Raw genomic sequence first — 22,963 nt, 5'->3', positions numbered from 1 at the left:
AATCTGAAAGATTGGCGAGATTTTAAAGAAAAATATGAAAAATACACAAGACAGACTTTCAGGGGCTGACAAGGGAAGTCTACGAAGTGACATCCTGGGATTGGCTTCATTTTGCTTGTACATGAAGAAGAGACAAATCTAAGGTTGACGTATTTTTCTTTTAGCCGCCACGTCCAAACCGTTCTCGAGATATCGATTTTTAAAGTTACGATTTTTGCACGTTTCCGCGCGGAGTTCCGGCGAGTTAACTGAGCGCCGGCAAGCCGCACGAAGCGCGATGTCTAACTACCGACGACAACACGACAGTAATTCAAATTTCGCCACCCTTACTGCCGTGCTGCGTTGATATTACTTTTGAGATGACAGCGTGAAAACGGAATAATCGAAAAATCAAGAGAGGCGGTTTTAACCGAGCATATCACATTTATTTCACACAGCGGGTAACAATGAAAAAGCTAGACATGATAATTGATTCTTGTCTTTCATAAAACATTTACTAGCGCACAACAGTCTGGTAACGAATGACTTGATTCACTATCAGAAATACTAAAATTAAGTGGAAACAAGCGCACAGTAATTTGGTAACAAATGGCTCGATTCACTGTCTAAAATACTTAAATTAAGTAGAAATATGATCACTCGTCGATGATAGATTCAAATTAAAATCATTACTCGCACCTCAAATCGTCACAGCTCGACTGAACAGCTTTTTGAGAAATAAAATGATAAAATATAAGACATTTCAAAATTATGAAAAACTTAAAGAGAACAAAAGAATAGTTACCTAATATAAAAAGAATAAAACTTAGTCGTAAAAAAAATATTAACAAAAAGTTGAATGATGTGCGAGTAAATGCGAACAGCACTCTCTTAGTGATGTTCATTATGCAATGCTCTTATATTGGTTCTACAATCTTATACCTACAAGCATTACAGTGATGCTAAAAAAAATAAATGTCTTCTATTCGCTCGCACTTGCTACTTGGAAATTGCGGCTCTCATCAGTTGCAATAACATGAAATCATGAGAGATGTTGTACACAAAAGGGACCTAAAACGTTTGAAAATATTTATCATATTTTTCAGGAAGACGAGATCAAACTGGTATAGTAGCAGTGGTAGTATTTGTTCATTTCAAAGAAAAAACTAAGTATTTATTTTAATGAAAATACTAAATATTTGTCTTAAAGAGGTGCGTCAGATTCCTCGAAGAAAGTAGGCGAATGTTGAGACCTTCGAAAAAAATAGATTAGGAAAATATTTAAAACCAGCTTATTTTTTCCATGATAACATTCATTAAGGGGCTTGGAGGACAAGACGCATACGTCGTTAAGAATTGCGGAGTGAAATTCTGTGCCGGAGTTTATACAACGCCAAAAAACCCCGAGCGATATGCATGCGGAGCGGAATCTATTCTCCTTACGGTGTGACTTGCATATTTGCGGATCGAGATCTACTTTTTTTGCGGCTACTTTCACTTTGCAGTCATGTTACTCGTGGGGGAGGGGGGGGGGGATTTATATGTATAGACTCCGGCACCGATGTTTACTCCTCGATTTAGAACAGTGTAAGTGCAGTTTTTGAAAAATTGAGATGATAACATTTGAACTAAAAGTATTCTCAAAATATATTCTGTGAAATGTGCACTGCTATAATTCAATTTTCAAGCATCGAAAGATGAGTTTCAACTACTTTCTACGGTAAGGCTCCATGAAGTTTTAAAACTTTAAGCACGAGTTTCTCAAAATAGCAAAATCTGTACTCATACGTCTTTTCCTCCAAACCCCTCATTTTCTTCAGCATGCATTTCTACAATTCTTATTTATTAAGAAAATCACCAAAGACAGTGAAAGTTACAATCTCTACCTCAAAGTTATCACGTGATCTATAAATTACAAGACGCGGCCAACAAAAAAGTATTTAACTCTTAACTCTAGCATCAGTACATCAATAATAATTATATATTATTGTCCATGGAAGACGGATTTCAGGTTTGGTCGGTTTGTAAAACGGGCGCGTTGAGACTTATTTTCACACGATCTTCACTGCGGCTTTGTGAACAACTTCAGGATTCTCGATATCTGCTTTGCTCTGTATGATTTTCAGTTCTCTATCATGCTTGGAGCCCTCGCCTCCACCCAATGCTGAAAATGTATGGTTTATTATTTGAGAGACGTTTAAAATTAAGACATCATATGCGAGTTTGATGCGCGAAACAATGGATACAACTATTACAGCTTCTGAGTACCGCTTTTGCCTATCTTCTCAATTGAAGGCAAATCATACGCTGCTAACACACGAACATTTCCCATCTCACAGGGATGGCGTAAAGAAAAAGATCAACTGGTTACGTGAAGGAGCTACGTATGGCAAACACTTACACTCAGTTTTAATGAATTCGTCTACTCTCATACGATGAATAATTATATTTAATCAAAATCGGATAAAATTTCAAAGTCGTTTAGACGAGTCAAAACGACGTTAGTTACACGAGCGGCTTTAAAGAGGATTCGATGAGTATTTTTTTTCGGCTTTTTACTAAAACAACTAGTAAAAAAACAATCAAGTTTAATATGCATATTGCACCCTGTAATTCAATTCAATGAGATAATAAATAATATGCCAAAGTACTATAGCTAGCAAATTAGTATAGCTAGTAAACATCAAAGTAAGCACCTTTGGCATTATCATTTATTATCTCGTTGAATTAAAAAACATTTTTTGCAATCGGGTACCCGATTTAATCCAGAAAAATAAATTTTCAACAGGTTTAAGCAGACAATTTCAGTCCAAAATTTATTTTGACTGCATCGCAATGAATCAATCAACTGACAGTTATTATGGTTGAGGCTCTATAATGTGAGCAGCACAACAGAATGTACACTTCGTTCTTCTGGTGGCAATTTGACAAAGAGCGGACGCTTTTCCGCTCAGACTCTTCCAAGTCCATGTTCTCACGTTTCTGAGCCCATTTTCTCACGTTTCTGAGTCCATTTTCTCACGTTTCTGCAGAGTCCATTTTCTCACGTTTTTGAGCCCATTTTCTCACGTTTCTGAGTCCATTTTCTCACGTTTCTGAGTCCATTTCCCCAAACTTCAAATCGACATTTATACCTGCGGCTCATGGCAAAATTGTCCATGTGGAAGTGCTGAGTTCCCCAAAGTAAAAGCTTCCACCTTTCGCTAAGAGGCTAGTAATCTTCGTCTCTGAAACTACCAATGAGAGAAGTGGAAAGAAAACGATAAAACCCGAACTTACATTCAACATACTCGTTGGTCCTTTTCAAGACAGCCTGGACGGTGGAGGTAGCTTTCTCGAGGGCCGTCGGGAGATCGGACCTGTGGAACCAGGCTAGGAACAACGCCGCGAAGAGGTCTCCGGTCCCGGTGAAGTGCCCGCTGATCTTGGGGATATTGATTTCGGCCGTCGTGGTTCGAGCCCCGGCTCCGTCTGAAAATTAATTGCCGATTACTTCCCGGGGTGGAGACTGGCCGAGGTCAGTTTAATCTTCGCCGCTGCACTCGCCACCCCGCCGCCCGGGGGAGGGGGGAGGGGGGGAGGGTGGATTATGACGTTGGATGATAGTTTAGTAAGCAGCTTACGAACGTCTGACAGAGGCTTACGCCGCACAGTGGATCGAGTCAATAGGAGAGGTCGGACAAAATTCGGACATTTTAAAAGCTTATAACTCCGTTTTACGAAATTTTGAGGTTCTAAAAGTCGTTCCATTGGTTTCCTCGTAGAATTTTCTTTTAAAAGCACCCCTTGAAATTTAAAATGTGACGAAATAAACATCAAAATTTGCGGTTTTAGTTAAAAAGTCCGTGTACGACCGCTGTAATTGACTCGATCCACTGTGCGGCGATGCCTTTCATTTATAATCCAGATTCAGTTGGGCCGGAATCGCTTCGATTATATCAATCGAGCCTCGTTTTCAGCGCCCGGGCACCTGTTGTCGAAACTACATCGGGATTTCATCGGACCGGAAATCAGGGTCACATGAGGGAGGACATCATGGATGATTGGAATGGAGAATTTGCAGGCAATTTTTTTATTGCCTCATCTGAAAGTGCTTAAAGAGCAGATTTCACGGTATTTTTTACAATTTTTTTCTGATATGGGAAACAGTGTAAAAATAGATTTAAAAGGGAGAGAATACACCGCCTAGTGACGTCGTCTGGCGGCATTTCCCATTTAAACACATATATTTTAGCAGATTAGCTCAATGAACCAAGGGTATCCTTGTGTTTAGTTCACTCAGTAGTTTCCACTCAAATACGGAAATTCGTCAAATTTCAGGTACCTGGAAATTCTCTATTTTCCGTGAAATATTTCATGGAATTTCACGAGGCTGAGAAAACACAAACTGATTGTGGTAGACGAACAGGTCTTCAGACAGAAAGTTAAATTTTTTTTAGTCAGCATGCGTTATAAGTCAGCATAAAGCTGAAAATCTCAATACAGAGGGAAAAAGTACATGTGAGCTCAATAAGCAGACCGCGTATCTCTTTGAGGAAAAAATGTGCTCATATGAGCTTATTTCATCGATATTGAGATTTTCAGATTTATGCTCATTTATAATGCACGTTGGCTAAAAAAATCTGACTTGAGGCTGAAAAGAGTTGGGAAAATACGAAACCATCATTTCAGCGGTGGGTTACTGGTGCACTCTGCCGTGCTGAGGAAAAGCGCCGTATGAACCTTCAGGTGCTGCCAAATTTCTGTTGATAAAACACGAATTTTCGAGAGAACTTATGATTATTTTTCTTCCAATTTATTAGATAATTTTGTTGGCGATTTCACTTGAAGTTTCTGAAAATCTCAAGGTAAAATATTCATAAGTCTCCTAAAAAATAAAAATTGTATGCTGTGGCAACTCTCTAATGTTCATACGGCGTTCCTCACCGCGAAAGTACTGGTCCGAGAGATAGACGATAGTTGGTGACAAATTCGTGACACAAGTTTTGACCGCTTATATCTACACTGACAATGACACGGAAAATGTTTGTTTGCCACGTGATAGCACGTGCTGCAATGTGGCAGACGACCATTTTCCATGTCAGTGTATGTAAAGCTGGGCGAAAATTTTAAAAAGGGGACATTTCACGGTGGAAAAAGTACAAACATGTTATATCGACGGAATAAGGTGCAAATTTAGGCAATGTACCTGTTTTGGAGCTGCCATAAATGATGAGTTTGTCGGCGGCATCTTCGGTCGACGAGACAACCACCGTTTTGATTCCAAGCTCGTGAAGTTTACCGACGACGGAATAAAGGTCCTGTTTCGTCTCCACCGGGTGACCTGTCAGCAGTCTATGAAAAGTAAAATTCTTATAAGCGCGGAATACTTCGAGGTGGAAAAAGTTCGAATGTAAGATTTACGGCAACATAGCACCCAGGAGCCTTTTTTTTCTTCTTCTTTATCACGAATACTGTATTTTGGCGCTTTAAGGTGTCAAAAAGGTGTTACTTATTTGGTGTAAAAAATGTACAAAAAATCCTCAGACCAATGCAAGAAGGATCCCTCCCCTCAAAGTTTCATTAAATTAAGTAACCCCAGAAAGAGGCACACCAAAAACTAGCGTGTCACGGACTTATATTACACATTTTGGACATGCACTTTGGGAAACTATCTTGAAATTCAATTTTCTAATATATCGATATATACTGAAGAAAAGAATCATTTATTTTTCTATAGACATAGATTTTCGACAAAGCGAAAAAATGTCTTCTTCATCATAAATTCCCCTTTATAAAATAATGCCCCAGACGTAAATCACGCTTGTGATACTTTGGTGGAAAGGCGGAAACATGTTAGGTTCCGTTTCGTTGAGCAGTTAAACTAACATTGCGGGAACGCATACAGTATCACGCAGAAATGAAGGCGCACCGAACCGAAGCCATTCCGGCGTTGTAAAAATTTAGGGTTTAGCCCTTGTTTGGTGGCTTTGACTCATTGGCAAACGTTTTCGGCTCTTGCCTGCAATTGTTATGTTATATTGTTTTATCATGTCTGATGTGCTCAAGGTGATTTTCGTGGGATTTTATGCGTAAAATGTCTAGTCCAAAAACTGTATCTCTCAAGGTCAGCAGACCCAATCTTTCAATACCGCTTTCAACTTGGACGATTCCCCTTCGATGTCAAAAATTCAACCCGCTCAGCGAGGAGTCTGATCGTGTATCCTCGAAAGACACACCGCAAAACAGTCGTGCTAAGGGAAAACGCCGTATAAGCCTTCAGGCGTTGCCAAATTTCCTTAGACAAATCACTAATTTTCAGGAAAATTTGTTAATATTTTTCTTCCAACTTTTCAGACAATTTTGATTGTAATTTGATCTAGAGTGCCTGAATACTTCGAGAGAAAATATTCCTAACTTTCCTCAAAAATAAGCATTTTATCGGAAGAAATTTGGCAACTCTCGAATGTTCATACGGCGTTTTTCTTTAGCACGGCAGAATACGGAAGCGAACACCGTTCAATACGAAACCATGAATGGAAACGACACAATAAGGAAAGTTGAAGAAAAGCCTTACTGGGCCTCGAAGCTGTTGGGAGTTACGATGTCGGCAAGGGGCACGATTAGGGTCCTATAAATATCTTTCAGCTCCTCGGGAACGTACATTCTACCGTTATCTCCCATCACCGGATCGCAAACTGGAAAAAAAAGATGGCAGTTGTTTAAGGCGGCCCGGTAAAAGACGGGGCTTAAATTCAAATCAAGGATCGAAATCTGGGAATGGACCCATATTCGACGGTGCACGGTACAAATTCAATAACTTGAGGATAAGATGAGAATACTGAACGGTAAATTTGCTTCCCTTATTTTCCTATCGCTATCGCGAGCGTGGGAGGCGCGCTTTTCTCGGCAAGAGACAACATAAATATTGAAGAGGGCCGCTTTCCGTTCTCTAATCCTGCTGGGCATAGCTTTCTGCGTGGAAGTTTGAAGACGGACGGAAGAATAAAGTTAAATATGTACTTCGGATGGGGGGATTAGATGAAATTTTTGGGATTCTGAGAAAAATTTGTTTTAAGTTGAAAAATTAGATGGAGTCATTTGACGCCAATGAACGTCTTATTCGAATTTTGAGGGGGCATGAGATCTTGCATGCATTTTTTGTTGGGATTAATGAGGATCGAGGTTGCAATAGTTACCAGTTATTCTGAATGATTAAGAAGAAAATTGCACAGATTTGGATTTCAAAAAAAAAACTTAAATTTATGAGAAACGTTTCTAAAGTAACGAGTCCCATTTTCAGTTCTCATTTTTATGGTGAAACCCTGGCATTTCTAAGAAAATCAAAATTAAACTATCTCTGGCTAAATTTGTCTTGTTTTCATATAGACTCACAATCAGTAAGACTGAACAATCTTTAATTTGATGGTGTAGATAAATGTATATATTTTTGGCAATCTTACTTCCACATTCTAATGAATATAATTTATTCTTAGTTCACTTGAAAAAATGAGACAGAGTACAAAATGTGAAAATGCCTTTCCAGGTTTTTAAAAACCCATGACTTTTCCAAGATTTCCAAGTTTTCTGAGATTGTCACCATCCTGCCTTCCCTCCTTTTTCCAACAAGCGCCAAAAATTGTGAAAACATAACAGCGGAAAACCACCGTTTTCCAAGAAAAAAGATTCGCAGGAATAAAACGCCAAAGGAGAAAGACGTCTTAAACGCGTAGCACGAGAACGGCTCTAGATAGGTTTACGCATAGTTCGTCGTCTCCCGCACGAAGGAACGTAACTCCAATCCAAGGTTGCCAAATTGACTCCAACAATTAATTTATTTTACAAAAATGTAAGTGTGCAATTTATATCCAAATTTGTCTGATTTTTGCATGAAATCGGAAGAAAAATCAGTGAAATTTTCAGTTAGAAATGCCCAATACTTTTCTGGTTAAAATGCAATTTACGAAAGGAAATTTGGCAACATTGAAATGTAGTTACGTTCTTTCGTGCGGAAAACGACGAGTTCTCGCGAGGAGCACATTGAAGAAGAAAAACGTCTCCGCGCTAGTTTTCCTTATGGCCTAAACAGTTCAGCTCAAATGAATCGGTGGATGTTAAAAACCGCACAAGCCCTTCATCTGATGAGCCCTAGAATACAGACAATCTCGTCCAAATTAGAGATCATCAAGAAAAGGACTTCTTACGTTTTAAAATCTACCAATTCGCCCTATACGGTTCAGCTCAACTGAATCGGTGGATGTTAAAACCCGCACATGTCCTTCATCTGATGAGCCCTGGAATGAAGACAATCTGATGGAACTCACGGCTCATAAAAAAAGGAATTGTTGCGGATAAAAGTTTGTGGAAGTCGAATCCCTCGGAGAGGGAGGAAAAATCCGACGAAACTTAGGTGCTCCGTTTGACTGATCTTTGACGGAGAGAGAGGTCGTAAAGAGGGAGTGGGAGGGAGGAGGAGGGGAGATGGAGGACTGTTTGGTGAGATAACTTCAGGATTAAAAGATATGGGTGAAAAAATTTGATGCGCTCGTTTTGTGTTATGTTCGGTTTGGAGGACTTCGTTTAAAAAGTTAAAACACTACTAAGCAAAAAAAAAAACGCCTTCAATCTCCTTTGATACCGCAACACACAATCCGATGGCTGAAGAGCGACACCACGTATCTTCACTGCGGTGTTTCAAAATCTCCGCACCTAGTTTATTTTTCGAAGCGAAACAAGGCAACTTCATAACTTGAAATGTAAACAGAATACTCTACAGATAGAGAAAAAAATCAAGGAGGTTTTCAAGAAATTACATTGACTACTTTTCAGAGGAAAACGTAAAGTATGACGTTACAAACGGAGATCCGTGGTTCCGCACTCTCCCAGCCCTAACCAGGTAGGGTACTCTTAAAGGATGCCTGTCATTCTTATTGTTGGTATGTTGGAGTGCCTTTTTCGTAAAATACTGTACAACACCTCTATTGTGAAATAGTGAAGCGCCGTGGCACGTGGCACGCTGCAGCGCGGCCAGCCAGCCAGCACGGAACGCGCATTGGCACCTACAAACCTAAGGGATACCTCAAGCATTGCGCAATGCGTGAAGTATCTGCTTAGGTTTGTAGGCGCCAGTGGGCGTTTCGTGCTGGCGCGGCGGCACGTCGCATCACTCCGCTTTATGCTAGGGCCTAATACATAAACTCGCGGAGTCAACGTTTTTCAACTCATGATTTATATATGTTTGCACACTCTACATGGATTACTTTAATTTAAATTGATAAAAAAAATATATACATGAAAGGAAAATTTAGAGTGTGTTTTGTAAATATTAAGGTGTTTCCTTGTCGTATTTAATAATTTTCAAAGCACATTAATATTTTCTTTTATATTTTGTGCTTTTACTGTAGTGCAGCGTGGTGTGAGCGCAACCAAACGCTTAAAATAGGACGTATTTGACTCTGAAGGATCAATGCACAAATGGGCTAAAACCGAAGATTGCGTGCTTCTCGGTTTTTTCCCTCTTTTATTCATTTGTGCATAGTTTCTTTCAACACAACTACTGCTCATTGACTTTAATATCGATGCCATCGCTTGGAAAAGGTTTTACAAATATTTGCCACGTTTTAAAAATGTAAATGTTTTTAAAATAAAGTAATATTTTCATTTTAAAAAAAATTATCTATAAGGTTTATTTTTCATCAAAAATTTTAAGGATGGAAATGAAACCAAATATTCACCCATGACTATTTAAAAAGATTGATCAAAAGAAGGAAATAACATTTCAGTTAAAAAAATGAGTTACCACAACAACTGGATTGCATTTTGCAAAAAGGAACCACTAGCATTGCAATGTTGCTGAGATTGTGCAACTTCTTTTGTCTCGGAGGAAAAACCCGATTATCCATGCATAGTTTCTATTTCACTCGCTAAAAACTGTAAATTTAAGACAAGAATTACCATCTAAATTTCATAGTTTTTCACGATTTCCGCAATTTTATTGCAAAAGATGAAATTGCACAATCTTAGCATCATTGCAATGCTAGTGGTTCCTTTGTGCAAAATGCAATCCAACTCTTCCGTCCCACTCAATTTTCTCATTTCATTATTGTCAATATAATTTTACATACGGACTAAAATATGACACTTGGACCAAGTCACTGTTGCTTATGGGTAAAATTGCTTCACCTCATACCCCATATGAGCAGGCCCGGCGCGGGTAAAGCCCAAACCTACCTGCTTCAGGGTTCAGCCCTACTTGGTAAGGGCTGGACCCTGTCCAGTTGGGGCAGGACCCTGCCCGCGCAGAGCCTGCCCCTGTGGGGTATGAGGTGAAGCAATTCTAGGGCCTAGCCTTAATCTCATTTTTTCCGTGTTGAGTAACGAAAGCAAATGTGCCTCCCTGACTGATAAAACTAAGTTGGGAGAAACCAAAGGTGTCACTACCGCGGTGGATAACGCCATAAACTGAATTTTTCAAACCGCGATAACTCGGTTAATGTTGAACACAGAAAGATGCTGTTTGGACAGATTTTACTTTTAGCTAATCTACAAGAATCAAACATCGAAACACAATTCTGTGACCAGCTCAACTCCCATTTACGCGGGAAAATTGTGCAACATTGAAATACAGCTACGTTCATCTGTGAGGGAAGCTGCGTTTTGAGAAATTCTGTTTTTCTAAGGGAAAGCGCCGTATGAACCTTCAGGCGCTGCCAAATTTCCTATAACAAAACTCAAATTTCACGGTAAAGTCATGAATATTTTTCTTCCCATTTTTAGGATGATTCTGTTCGCAATTTTACCGAAAGCTCCGTAAAATTTCAAGAAAACACATTCATAACTTTCCTCATGAATTCTACCGGAGGAAATTAGACAACTCTTAAAAGTTCATACGGCGTTTTTCCTTGGCACGGCAGTATCATGGACGAGTCCGTTTCTGCCGTGCTAAGGAAAAACGCCGTATGAGCCTTCAGACCTTGCCAGGTCTCCTCCGATAAAGACGAAATTTACCGGGAAAATTGTGAATATTATTTTCCAAAATTTTCAAACAATTTCATACGCAATTTGATCTAAATATATGAAAAATTCAAGGAAACATATGCATGAATGTTGTCAATTTCATGTTTTATCAAGGGAAATTTGGCAACTCTCGAATGTTCATACGGCGATTCTCCTTAGTATGGCAGTATTGTAATTCGCATGAAACGTACACGGAGAAAAAAACTTCGTGCGTGGGACCCGAAGTTGAAGTCATATGGATCTTTGAAGTTTTTGGATCCCGTATCTAAAAACTTGAGGTCCAGCTGCCGAAGTTCGGGTCAGACATCTGAAGTACTTCGACATATACCGAAGGGCTCGGGTCACACATCTGAAGTACTCCGGTACATACCAAAGTGCCTTGATGTCTGACCCGAACTTCAGCAGCTCGACCTCAAGTTTTCGGATGCGTGATCAGAAAACTTCAGTGATCCAAATGACCTCAACGGATTCGAGGAAAATGTGCATGAATGTTGTCAAAAATACATGTTTTATCGAGGGAAATTCTGGCAACTCTCGAATGTTCATACGGCGTTTTCCCTTAGTATCATAGTATGGCAGTTTTCCCGCGGACGACGAGACTGCACACGAACAGAGATAAAATATCGCGTCGAGGTAATTCATCCGATGGACCTAATCGCGGAGGCCACGATGTCAGCCGCAATGGAAGCCGGCGCGGGGGTTAAATCCGTCATCGGCGTTATTAGCGGCCTCGTTAGGCCCGGCGTTATTAGATTCGGGACTGCGGTCTCCGTCCCTGTCCTGCGTCCTGTTTCAGCGGCGCTGGGCGGCGGCGGTAATCTCGGCGTTTTGATGGGTTATTGATTCCGGTGTCGCGCCGAGCCGCGTCGATTCTTCGACCATCTCGAAAAAACCAAGTCGATACAACCCTATCTTAGCGATGCTAATAATCGATCACGACAATTCGATAATCGAACCGCTGACCTCGTCGTGTGATCGTATGCGTGTGTCCCCTCGAACGAGCCCTCAGTGCCCGATCCTCACGTCCACAGAGCGGCCCTGCCGTTTTCAGGAAAAACGCCGTATGAGCCTTCACACGTTGCCACACTTCCTTCGATGCAAACCGAATTTACTGGAAAAAATCTAAATATTTTCCCCCAATTTTTCCGACAATTTTGTTCGCAATGGAGATGTTGCATTAAGTATTTGCGATTTGACTGTTGATTCTTATGTAAAAGTTCGCGAGAAACACGATGGTGCCACAGGTTTTCTCTGAGATCATCCTCCAAGCTCAAAAACAGCTCTAGTTGAGGCCAAAATAGAGGGAATACCCCACGCTATCCTGAGAGTCCACCTCTACCTCTACATCAAGTCAAACTCTCCATGCAAAGATAGGGAGCAAATACATTGACAAGGCTGCCACTTTATTTGGGGACTCTAAAACTGAAATCACGGCAACTCTGCTAATGAATTTGCTCCCTATCTTTGCATGGAGAGTTTGTCTTGATGTGGACGTGGCCGACTCTTAGGATAGCGTGGCATATCCCCTCCATTTTGGCCTCAACTTGAGAGCTTTTTTTGAGCTTGGGAGTTGATTTCAGAGAAAACCAGTGGCACCATTCGTGTTTCTCGCGAACTTTTACATAAGAATTAATAGTCAAATCGCAAATTCCTCACACATGCAACATCTCCATTTCTGAAAATTTCAAGAAAAAATATAGGCACGTAATATTCTTTAAAAGTAAATATTTTATCAGGGAAAATTTTGCAACGTCTAAAAGGTCAAACGACAATTTTCCGTAGCACTACGAGGCCGCTCGATGGTAATCTCTACGGCGATTCGTCCCGTGTTCGGACTGGCCTCTGATATACTGCATCGATTAAGTAAAAAAAATATTGACAGATTATAAAGTTTTCGCCAAAAAATAAGGACGACAGCCCCCACGGCCCCACGCATGGGCCTAAAGAATCATTCTCGACCAAAAAAATCGCAAAATCAAAGACATGTGGCAGAACTCTTCTTGGAAAAAATCCGTTTCATTCAATACAGTTTCGAGGTGTGTTTCAAGTGCAACGCTTTGTACCAATGAAAATCCTGCTTTCATTCCTCCGAATTTTGCAATTTGTTTGTAGTCCAGGCACCTGGTAAGTCTACCTGGAATTTTGGGTACACAGATTTATTTGGCTTACATTATGTTTTTTGGGTCGCTGAATCCGAATCTGAAGTTTCCTACCGCGTATCTAGTGAGCATTTTCCGCCATATTGAAAAAATTGCCTAAAAAGGCCTTTTTTTGCGGTTTTTTTTTTGTATAGCGGCTACGCATGAGGAAAAGTCCCGGGTTTAGTTAATATTTTGAATAGCTGACATGATTTGGAAGAAAATAGTATATGAATATGCTTGGTTTTCTAAAAAATTGAGGAACCTCGGATCTCGGAACTTTGGAACGCTTCGGAACTTAGCTGACCGCGGCGAGCCGGATCGCGCGTTGACGGGTGCGCCGCGAAAACGTGAATGGGCGCGATGTTCACGATGCTGTATCTTCCTCAATTTTTAAGCAAACCTAGCTTTTGTACACACCATTTTCTTCCAAATTATGTCAGCTATTCAAAACATTAACTAAATCCGGGACTTTTTCTCATGCGTAGCCACTATGTCTAAAAAACCGCAAAAAAAGGCCTTTTTAGGCCATTTTTTCGAAATGGCGAAAAATGTTCACCAGATACGCGGTAGGAAATTTAAGATTTGGATTCAGCGACCCAAAAAACATAAAGTAAGCCAATAAAATCGCTGTGTACCCGAAATTCCAGGTAGCCTCATTTTTGGCTACCAGGCGCCTGGACTACTACTTCAATATTAAGCTTCAATCGCCTTGCTAAGGCGGAGGGATACAACTATTTGAACTCTCCGGAACGCGTGAGGTATCACGCCTTAATAGAGGGCGTTTTCGAATCTTCTGTATTTACATGACGAGATTTTTCGAATTGTTTTGCATTATATTTTAGATTTGAGTACCCTTTATTATTCAGTTAAATTACTCCTGCTTCTGAATTTTTATTTATTCTGCAAAAATTAATCGATTTGCGAAGTAAAACCCTGCCTTTAGCGTCCTTAAACCACGGCCTTAACGCATCAACTCGAAGCAATACTGGCGAAGGCGCACTGAGCAACTATTTCACCTCGGAAGTATTGCACAGTATCAGACGAAATTGAAGGCGCACTAATGTTCGTAAATTATTGACTGGTAGCATTTCCGTGTAGAGTCCTCCTGATAGTACGATAAGTGGCTCCAATTTGATTGATTTTTTTGAAACTTTACCAACTGGCATTTTTTGACGGGAAGCTTTGATTTCAACTTAAATTTTCAAGATTCGGAAATTCAAGATGATGGATGTGGCCTAAATTGCTATCTCGGCTACTGTTCAATCGATAGTGGAGAAACGTGGTGCCAGGGGATATTGTTGAAGTCAAAGTCAAAGTTTCTGTCAAAGTTTCAAAATTCAAAGATCCAAGAGCATGCTATCGCGGCGCCTTCGAAATTATCCGACTCCGAAATCGAGAAATCTAAATTCTTTTTCTGTCCAGTTTGAAAATCGATGTATTCTCAACTAATTCAGACCTCGACATCGAAACGTTCTTTAACTTTTTTTGTGTTGCAGCTCCTTGTTTATTTATTGATATATTTCTTTTTTCAATCCTATCTCGGAGGAATAAAATCAAAATTATATTTCAGAATGAAGAATGACTGAATCAGCCAAAGCGCATAATAACAACTTAATTTGCAGAAATGCTGCAAAACAAAGGATAAAACGAAAATCTTTGGTTTTATATTCCTTAATTTTGCTGCACTGGGCTGAGTCTGTTTACTTTGTAATCAGTCTCACAATCAGTCTCGCAATAACTCGCAATTGACGACTCATTTTCATTTATTTTTTTGGTTGATAGGAAAAATATAATTATTTTGAAACGTTCTAGGGTTTATTTTTTTTATCCTCTGTTTTGTTGCAGCCTTTCTCCAAGTAAAGTTGTCAGTTTAAATTTTAGAGACACAAACGCGCCAAAGCAAACTAATGATAAGAATGGTTATCAGTCAGATTGTGTCCGCACTATTCCAACTCTTCTGGCTTGTTTAAGTCAAGGGCTATACAATTTCTGATCCGTTTTTATTCGTTTGAAGGTTCCTACTCATACCTACCTCTTTTTCCTTTTAAAAACGGGTTGTCTATGAAAAATGTACTGAGTTTCGTATGATTGCGTTCCGTACGATCTATTTTGTTACATGTCGGAGCTCGACTCTGCGCCGGTTCTGTTAGCCATTTTTTGACTGGATAGGCAATATGCATTCACTCACATCGAAATTAGTGGTATGCCGTTTGCGGCGCTGAGTTCGGAGACTGTAATGAAAACAAGCCCACAGCGCTTGAAATTTCTCCATCAGATTGAAGGAATGTTTCAAAATTTCTTCTCTATGAGGATCTCCATGAAAAAGAGTCTAATTGGTTTAAAAAAAAAAAAAAAAAATCCCTCTTCCCTGTTTTCTTGTTTTATCTCCATGTGCACTAAAATTTTTCGTTTTCCATTGAAGATTTTTTGTTTTTTTAAATATTTAATTCACTTCTATATTTGAAGGGAAAGAGCAGTAACAAATAAATGTGGTAAAATCATTATTAACCGACAATGCTGAACACAAGTCATTGAGAGACAAATAGTAAGTGGAGAATTGACTTACCATAAACCAGGTTAGGGTTGACCTTTCTTAGGTGACCGATGAGATCTGCAATCCTTGTTAAAAACGAGGAACTAAAAATGTATCCAGTCAGTACATGAGTATAAAAATCTAAGCCGTTCGCTTTGAGTCCTGAGATGATTTCGTCTGAAAAGCAAGGAGATTTATTATCATAATTTAATTGAAAACCACGTGAGACTAACTAAGTACTTTAAATTTATTGTCAGAGACTATTTTGAATTCTTGACTGTAAGATTTTCTTTTACCTACTTTTTCTTTTAAGATACTCTTATTTAAATAGTTAACTTCTTTTTAGCAATTTTTTTTTTTTTTTTTTTTTTTTAAATAAAAAAAACCTGAGCCATATGATTAAAATCTATTAAGGAATGATAAAAGATAATATTCAAGCCCTTTTAATACAAATTCAGAGCTCAAAGATGACTTAAAGATTTTTCGGTTGAGAGATTAAACAAATTGCAAAAACTGATTTTTCAGCAGAGGCTGTTTTTGGCACAAGACAGGCCTTTTGTGTGATAACTCAGTATCGCAGTATTTTGTGGTGATAACCACCATATCTCAATTAGATTTTTATCATTTTGATTCCGCTTCATTTTCTGTCTCCTGTATTTGTTGAGTAATGATGTAGATGCTTTACATGGCTCTTGTCCAGCTCCTGAGTAAATCAAGAAGAGTGTTTACGTATCTCATGTGTTTATTATTTATCGTTGTTGATTACAACACATTGTAACACATTTGTGCAACACATTACAATTTTATGCGGAACTTCTGATTCAGATGAAATATGGTAGTCATATCATGTCCTTCAGCAAAGTCTTTCCTAAATAAGCAGCTAAAATCCCCGAAGTTAAAAAAAAAAAATCTCTGCCAGAATTTTTTATTGGGCTTCTCTCGTGATTATTTTGATCAAAAATTGAAAAACCACAGATCATTAATCGGATGAGAATGAAAAGTCCCTTACCTAAATCCGATTCTTTCAAAATCTGTCCCTTCCTGATAACTTTGTAACCAGAATGATTTGAGAAGCTGACAGAGTTCAGGGGATCAACCTCAAAACCCAACAACTGTAACAAAAAGAAAGATAACAAGAATTAGTACGAATGAATGTTTTTAAAAGGTATGCTCATTCTTGAGATGCAAATTAAAAAATTAACACTGAAAAACTACTAACTTCTTTCATTTTTTAATACCTACGTTATTTTCTTGAGTTCTGTCAGTTCTTTTCTGGATTTAAAATATACTTACCTACTAATTAAAGACAAAAAAATTGAGCAAAGCTATCTTTTTAACCCTTTTCAATGCAATTCAACACAGGCTATAATTTGCTGAAGAGGTTAATACTACTTCAGTAATGGAAGATAATTTAATTTACAGGGACGTAGGTAATACTCGAGTGTTACGAGCCCTAGCTTAAGCATCACTTGGGAACTATCTTTGACAAAATACTTATGTTTTATTTTCTGATAAGAAAAAAAGAAAGAGAAAAGTGTAGATTTAGTGTTATCATTGGTTTGGCACATACTGTTGACAATGAGGTAGAATGAGGACATTTTTTATGAATACGGAAGTTTTGAGGCTGAGATTGCAACTGATATTTGCTTCCGAGAACTTTCTCCATCTCTGCAGTAGTTTGTTCAACAAGTTAACAATATTTTGCTTGAAAAAACTTCTCCTCTCTTTTAATTGACAGAACTTACAACTCGCCACAAATTGAATCCGGACTTCCCAATCATAAAGCAAACGCTACAACTACTACACCACAGCAGGCCAACAAATGAATTAAAACATGCCTGTGAACAAAGAGTGAACTCCTGAGCTACCTAGTAGTGCACGTCAGCATTTTGATAAAAGCGTATTTTATATCTGGACCTGCAGTCATGCTGCGCCATGTGTGCTGCCTTTTTACTGTGTGATGTGTGGTCCAGTGCGAAGTAAATATCAGAGAATTGTCAGTCCCAACGAGTTAGCCACATCAGATATATCGACGGAACAAGTCCGCAATCACAAAACTCGTTTGCAGTGTCTGAATATCTCCGCCTCGATGTTATTTTTTTAAAGGAGAACTAATTGACATCATTCCTTGAAGTTTTTGCAGAATTTTCTTCGCACAATGAAGAAAAGTCATGGCAGTTTTAAAGAATTGCCATTGAATAGTTTTCCGTTTAAAAAATAAAGTATGACAGGAAGTCTGCGACGTCGCAAACCGAGTTATGTAATTGCCGACTTGCACCGTCGATGTGTATTGATTTTGATTTAGGGAGTACAGGTTAGCTACACGTAGCTCAGAGATAACTTGAGGCACGGGCTGGCATTGCCCACTTTTAGTGTTGTTCAACATGAGAGGATTATGCAGGACCACCCCTTGAGTTTAGCATTGAGGCGAATGGACTAACCGCACAGTCTCTACTTTCTAGTGCAACTGCTCATGCAGCTCCTGTATTGGAGATGCTTAAGTGCATACCCATCTTCACAATAAGTAAGTAAGTGCTACAAAACGCATACATGTAATGTATTTGAGCTTACTGCAACAGAACTTAGGGTACTAGGCCTGAGGAATCATAACAACAACAAATGTGATGAATTTACCTGAAGCGGGAAAGTTGCGCTTTTGTTTCCAACATATCCAGAAACGACATGACTTTGAATTGATAAAACACGCAAATTACTTTGAGACATCGTACTTTTGGAATAAAGAAAATTACAGGTCACACCAGAATCAAAGACAATTTAAGAGTCAATTTACTGCAAAGAGAGTGCATGAAGTGCAGGGAATAAGTTCAAGGATTCAAGTCAACTTCACAGAAAATTGCACGCCTTACATTTCATACTTGAACACTGGAATGAAGAGCTTCTTGTTGAGGTTCACGCGATGTGTCTAATCAGACTGTTATCACATTAATTGAAATAAAAGACAAACAAATAACGAAGATAAGAAGAGGGTGTTAAGTGATAGCACGAAAATAAATTGGTTAGGTTTGGTATCAGCTGACTGTTTATCAACAAAACTTTAGTTCGCAATTCGCCCGCTCTTGCGCCACCGTACGTTCTGACGATGTACCGCGGGAAGTGGCACTCTCGTTTTCAGGAAAAATAAGTACCGAAGTAATTCATGTACTACTTAAGTAATACTAATTTTGATTGTATTATTCTCCTTTCTTTTCGTTATATTTATATATTGCAGCAATGCAACGAGCAAATATTGAAACCTTTTCACCGATGCAGGTGAAAAAAGACTTCACACTTCTACAGCTTCGTGTTGCTCTCACCTGAAAATTTCAGTTTCGCACGGTTCAATAGAAATATTCTCAGGTTTTGACGTTACTTATTTATGTTTTTCATGTGCACAGCTAGAAACTAGAAAGCACAACTCGAAAAGGAATGGGGAAACAACTTTTGAAAGGCTCATTTCCACACCACCTTAGGAGAGTCCGATCAGGCAAATGATACGGTACTGCTCCTGGAGGTAGAGCTTTCGGCGCGCTTTTTTTAACGTGGTGTCGCCATGAGCCCTAATCCACGGGGGAGGGGGAGGGGGGGGGGACAAAATAGCAAACTTACCAACGCTGACGCAGCTCCAGCTTCCTCTGCTCCATGCCGTTCTTGATTCTGCTAGAAAGCAGCTCTGCTCGTGAGACGGAAGTAGTGCCCACTAAAACTGATTAACGATTATAACCCTTATCTAGCAATGAGGCGAAGTAAAACGGTATCTTACCTTCGGTTGCGGGAACAGCAGCAGCAGCACCTGAAACAGAAAAAAAAAAAAAAAAAAAAAAATCCGACGATCCCGGTACGACGATCCCGGTACGACGATCCTGGTACGACGATCCCGTTACGATGACGGCCTCCCCCAACCCCGGCTTCCCGCCCCCAGGTTCCTTTCCCACCTCCTCCCTTTTTTTTTTTTTTTTTTTTTTTTTTTTCCACTCGTGGCTTGCTGAGATCCTCCGGGGCGTAACGCCCCGGAGCCGCCGTCGCCGGCAGGGGCGCCCGCCGGGACCCCATAAGGGTCCGCTGGGCGCCCCCACCCCCAACCCCCCGCGAGGGGGGAAAAAGCCCCCCCTTGCGGGGGGGCAAAGACCCCCCTCGCGGGGGGTCGGGGGCAGGGACGCCCAACGGACCCACGGGGTCCCGGCGGGCGCCCCTGCCGGCGACGGCGGACCCCGGGACGTAACGCCCCGGAGGATCTCAGCAAGCCAGTCGCAGAAAAAAAAAAAAAAAAAAAAAAAAATCCTACGCCTCCCCCCGTGATTCTACACCGCGGCCCCTCCCCCCTGGGAAACCCTACTCCGCGATCCTACTTAAACCCTACGGACATCCCCCCTCTCCCCGGGAGCCCCCCTAGGAAACCCTAGCCCGCGATGCCGCACCAACCCCACGTACCCCCCTTTCCCCGGGACTCTCCCCCCTGGGAATCCTCAATCCGCGATACTTCCCAACCCTACGAACCCCCCTTCCCTGGGAACCTCCCCCCTCAGCGATTCCTCCCCCCAAGCCCGTTTCTTCAGCCGCATCTGAAACAAACAAGGCAAATCAAGAATTATTAGCATGATTGCACAGTGACAAAACTGGCTTCTAGTTTCTATTTAATCCCTCATCCACGTTGTTAAAAGTTCTGTTCTATGATCATCAGTGGCTTGGCGTGCTTTGCGATATATTGATTGTTATGCCACTTAAACCTATGGAAAAGGATCGATAAACAGGGTGTTCGTAGCGAACACCTTCATAATCGATTCTTTACCATAGGTTTGAATGGCATATCAATCGATATGTCGCAATTCATGCCACGTCACTGATTATTAAGCTGGACTTATGGATGCTAAAGAGAACTATTTGCATGCAACATACTTCCTTTTAGCGTGCATAGGTCCGATATCCATTTGTCCATTTATCTCTTGTCAAAATTCTAGTCAAGGCACCATGCCAAAATGTATCAAATTTTAGGTATTACTTTTTCAAATTAAAATTGCCGTTCCGTGTTGCTTTTTGACTATACCCTGCAGCGTTTATTGCAGAAAAGTGGTAAAATAGTGCTGCGTCCACACTATTTTGCGGGGGAAACAAGGCCAAGGAGAACTTTTTGATTTCTTTTTTTTTCGAACTTTTTGGCCTTGTTTTCCCAGCAAAATTGTGTGGACGCAGCACTATTGTACCATTTGGCCTATTTTACTATTAATTACTATTGTACCACCTCCTTACATTCCGTCGCCCTTTTGACTTAAGGACATATCTCAATTTCCACGTGAGCTCTATTTCGCATATAAAACCATGCTTTTTGAGGCTCATGCGGAAATCGAGATACGCCCTTACGCCAGAGGAGCGACAATGCGTCCGGGCTACGTTTCTTTGCGGTTTTATTTTTCTCGATAATTTCAAGTTTGCATTCATCTGTAGAGTAACTGGACTGCATTACGCGAAAAGAAACTACTTTTTCTGGCTCACTTAGAAAAATTTATGGCATTTATGTCTTTGCTACAATAAACCGAAAAAGCTGACTCCTTTCTACATGATTCAGTCTAATTACTTTCAGTTGAATGCAGTAATGTTCGATAGTATCACAAGAGAGCCATGCAGAACTGAAAGGAATTGCAAATACTTTTCATCTCTTTCAACAACTGAGGGCATTCAAGTTAAGGATACGATAGAACAAATAGGTGCACATTTCGGAGGGCACTACTTCCGTCTTCAATGGCTTATCACTCGGAGCATTTTCTTCGTTTTTTGCAGGCCTGAAACAAACTAAGAATAAAAAAAAAGAATGATTAGTTGGAGCTTAACCTAACTTGAGAATAAAAAATTTATTAGAGAATTAGTTTTGTTCATGTAAAATCAGCTATTCTTTTTGACTTGTGCCATAGCTCCAATAATGGGGTTCTCATGTACGTAAATATAATAAATAAATATAAATAAATTTGATAAAGCTGATACCCATCTCTTATTCTAATGCAAAATTAATAATTTATTTGGAATGTAATGAAGCTAATTTTTACTTATGTCTTTTCTTTCGCTATTTGATAGGTAATTCGTCGCTTGGCTTACAGAAGGGCGTAACTACAAATTGAGATGAGCCCGGAAAAGCATTGAATCGAGTCAGGGTTCACTGCAGAGTGTAGTTACGCCCTTATGTCAGGTAGGCGATGATGTGAGCGACTAATAAAAGTCATTTTAAAGTGATTATAAATGATAAAAAAGTGATAAGTGATTAAAAATGTCTTAGTATTTCCTGCTAAATTATGCGAAAATCTATGTTAAGGCGATTCGATGGATGCCATATTTTGTGTCAGAACGGCATGCAATATATCGCATCAATTGGTTCCATTTTTTCAGCTACTCGTCATTTTTCTCCAATTTTGAGATCGCAATTTTGTTGTCAGGAGACTAAAGCACTCACTTACCAATTTTAACAAACAAATTTAACATGATAAAGGCGTGGTTTTTTAGAGAGAGAGAAAACATTGCATTCGATACTGATATCGAAACTGCACTCGAATGCGATATTTTCTCTCTAAAAAAAAACACACAACTTTATTACGTTGAATTTCTTTGTTAAAATTGGTAAGCGAGTGCTTTGGTTTCCTGACAAGAGAATTGCAATCTCAAAATTTGAGAAAAATGACGAGTAGCCGAAAAAATGGAACCAATTGATGGGCGGCGGGTAACTAGCGTGACACGCGCGCTAGCGCCTACAAACCTAACAGGGATACTTCACGCATTGCGCAGTGCTTGAAGTATCTCTGTTAGGTTTGTAGGCGCTAGCGCGCGTGTCACGCTAGTTACCTTACCCGCCGCGCCGCTGAATAACCACTAAGTGGGGTTTTCTGATCATTAATTAATCGAGAATCCAAGAAAACAACATGCCTTTACAACATGCCGGTTTTTTTAGAGAGAAAACATCGCATTCGATACTGATATCGAAACTGCACTCGAATGCGATATTTTCTCTCTAAAAAAACCACGCCTTTATTACGTTGAATTTCTTTGTTAAAATTGGTAAGCGAGTGCTTTAGTCTCCTGACAACAAAATTGCGATCTCAAAATTGGAGAAAAATGACGAGTAGCTGAAAAAATGGAACCAATTGATGCGATATACCGCATGCCGTTCTGACACAAAATATGGCGTCCATCGAATCACCTTAATATTTGCAACACTAAAAATAATGAATGTGAAATTCAATGATCAAAATGCGTGTAAAATTGCTTTCACTGTGAGCGTGCTAAATTATGCGAAAATCTATGTTTATATTTGCAACACTAAAAATAATTAATGTGA

At 39.8% G+C, this 22,963-nt stretch overlaps 1 protein-coding gene across 1 annotated transcript; it reads right to left on the bottom strand.

Annotated features, from left to right (window-relative positions):
- Positions 1 to 403: 403 nt before the first annotated feature.
- Positions 404 to 18,634, bottom strand: LOC109032715 (pyridoxal kinase). Its single transcript, XM_072301721.1, has 7 exons — positions 18,283 to 18,634; positions 16,658 to 16,760; positions 15,682 to 15,825; positions 6,536 to 6,656; positions 5,168 to 5,313; positions 3,259 to 3,450; positions 404 to 2,143 (listed from the first exon to the last, which is right to left on the bottom strand). Exons 1-7 carry the CDS (start codon positions 18,370 to 18,372, stop codon positions 2,031 to 2,033), a joined length of 909 nt encoding a protein of 302 aa, XP_072157822.1. The 5' UTR covers positions 18,373 to 18,634; the 3' UTR covers positions 404 to 2,030.
- Between the last annotated feature and the right edge of the window lie 4,329 nt (positions 18,635 to 22,963).

This window comes from Bemisia tabaci, chromosome 6 (assembly GCF_918797505.1).
Source record: "Bemisia tabaci chromosome 6, PGI_BMITA_v3".
NCBI lineage: Eukaryota > Metazoa > Arthropoda > Insecta > Hemiptera > Aleyrodidae > Bemisia > Bemisia tabaci.
The sequence above is the reverse complement of the archived record's forward strand: the minus strand, read 5'-3'. Positions and strand labels throughout refer to the sequence as shown.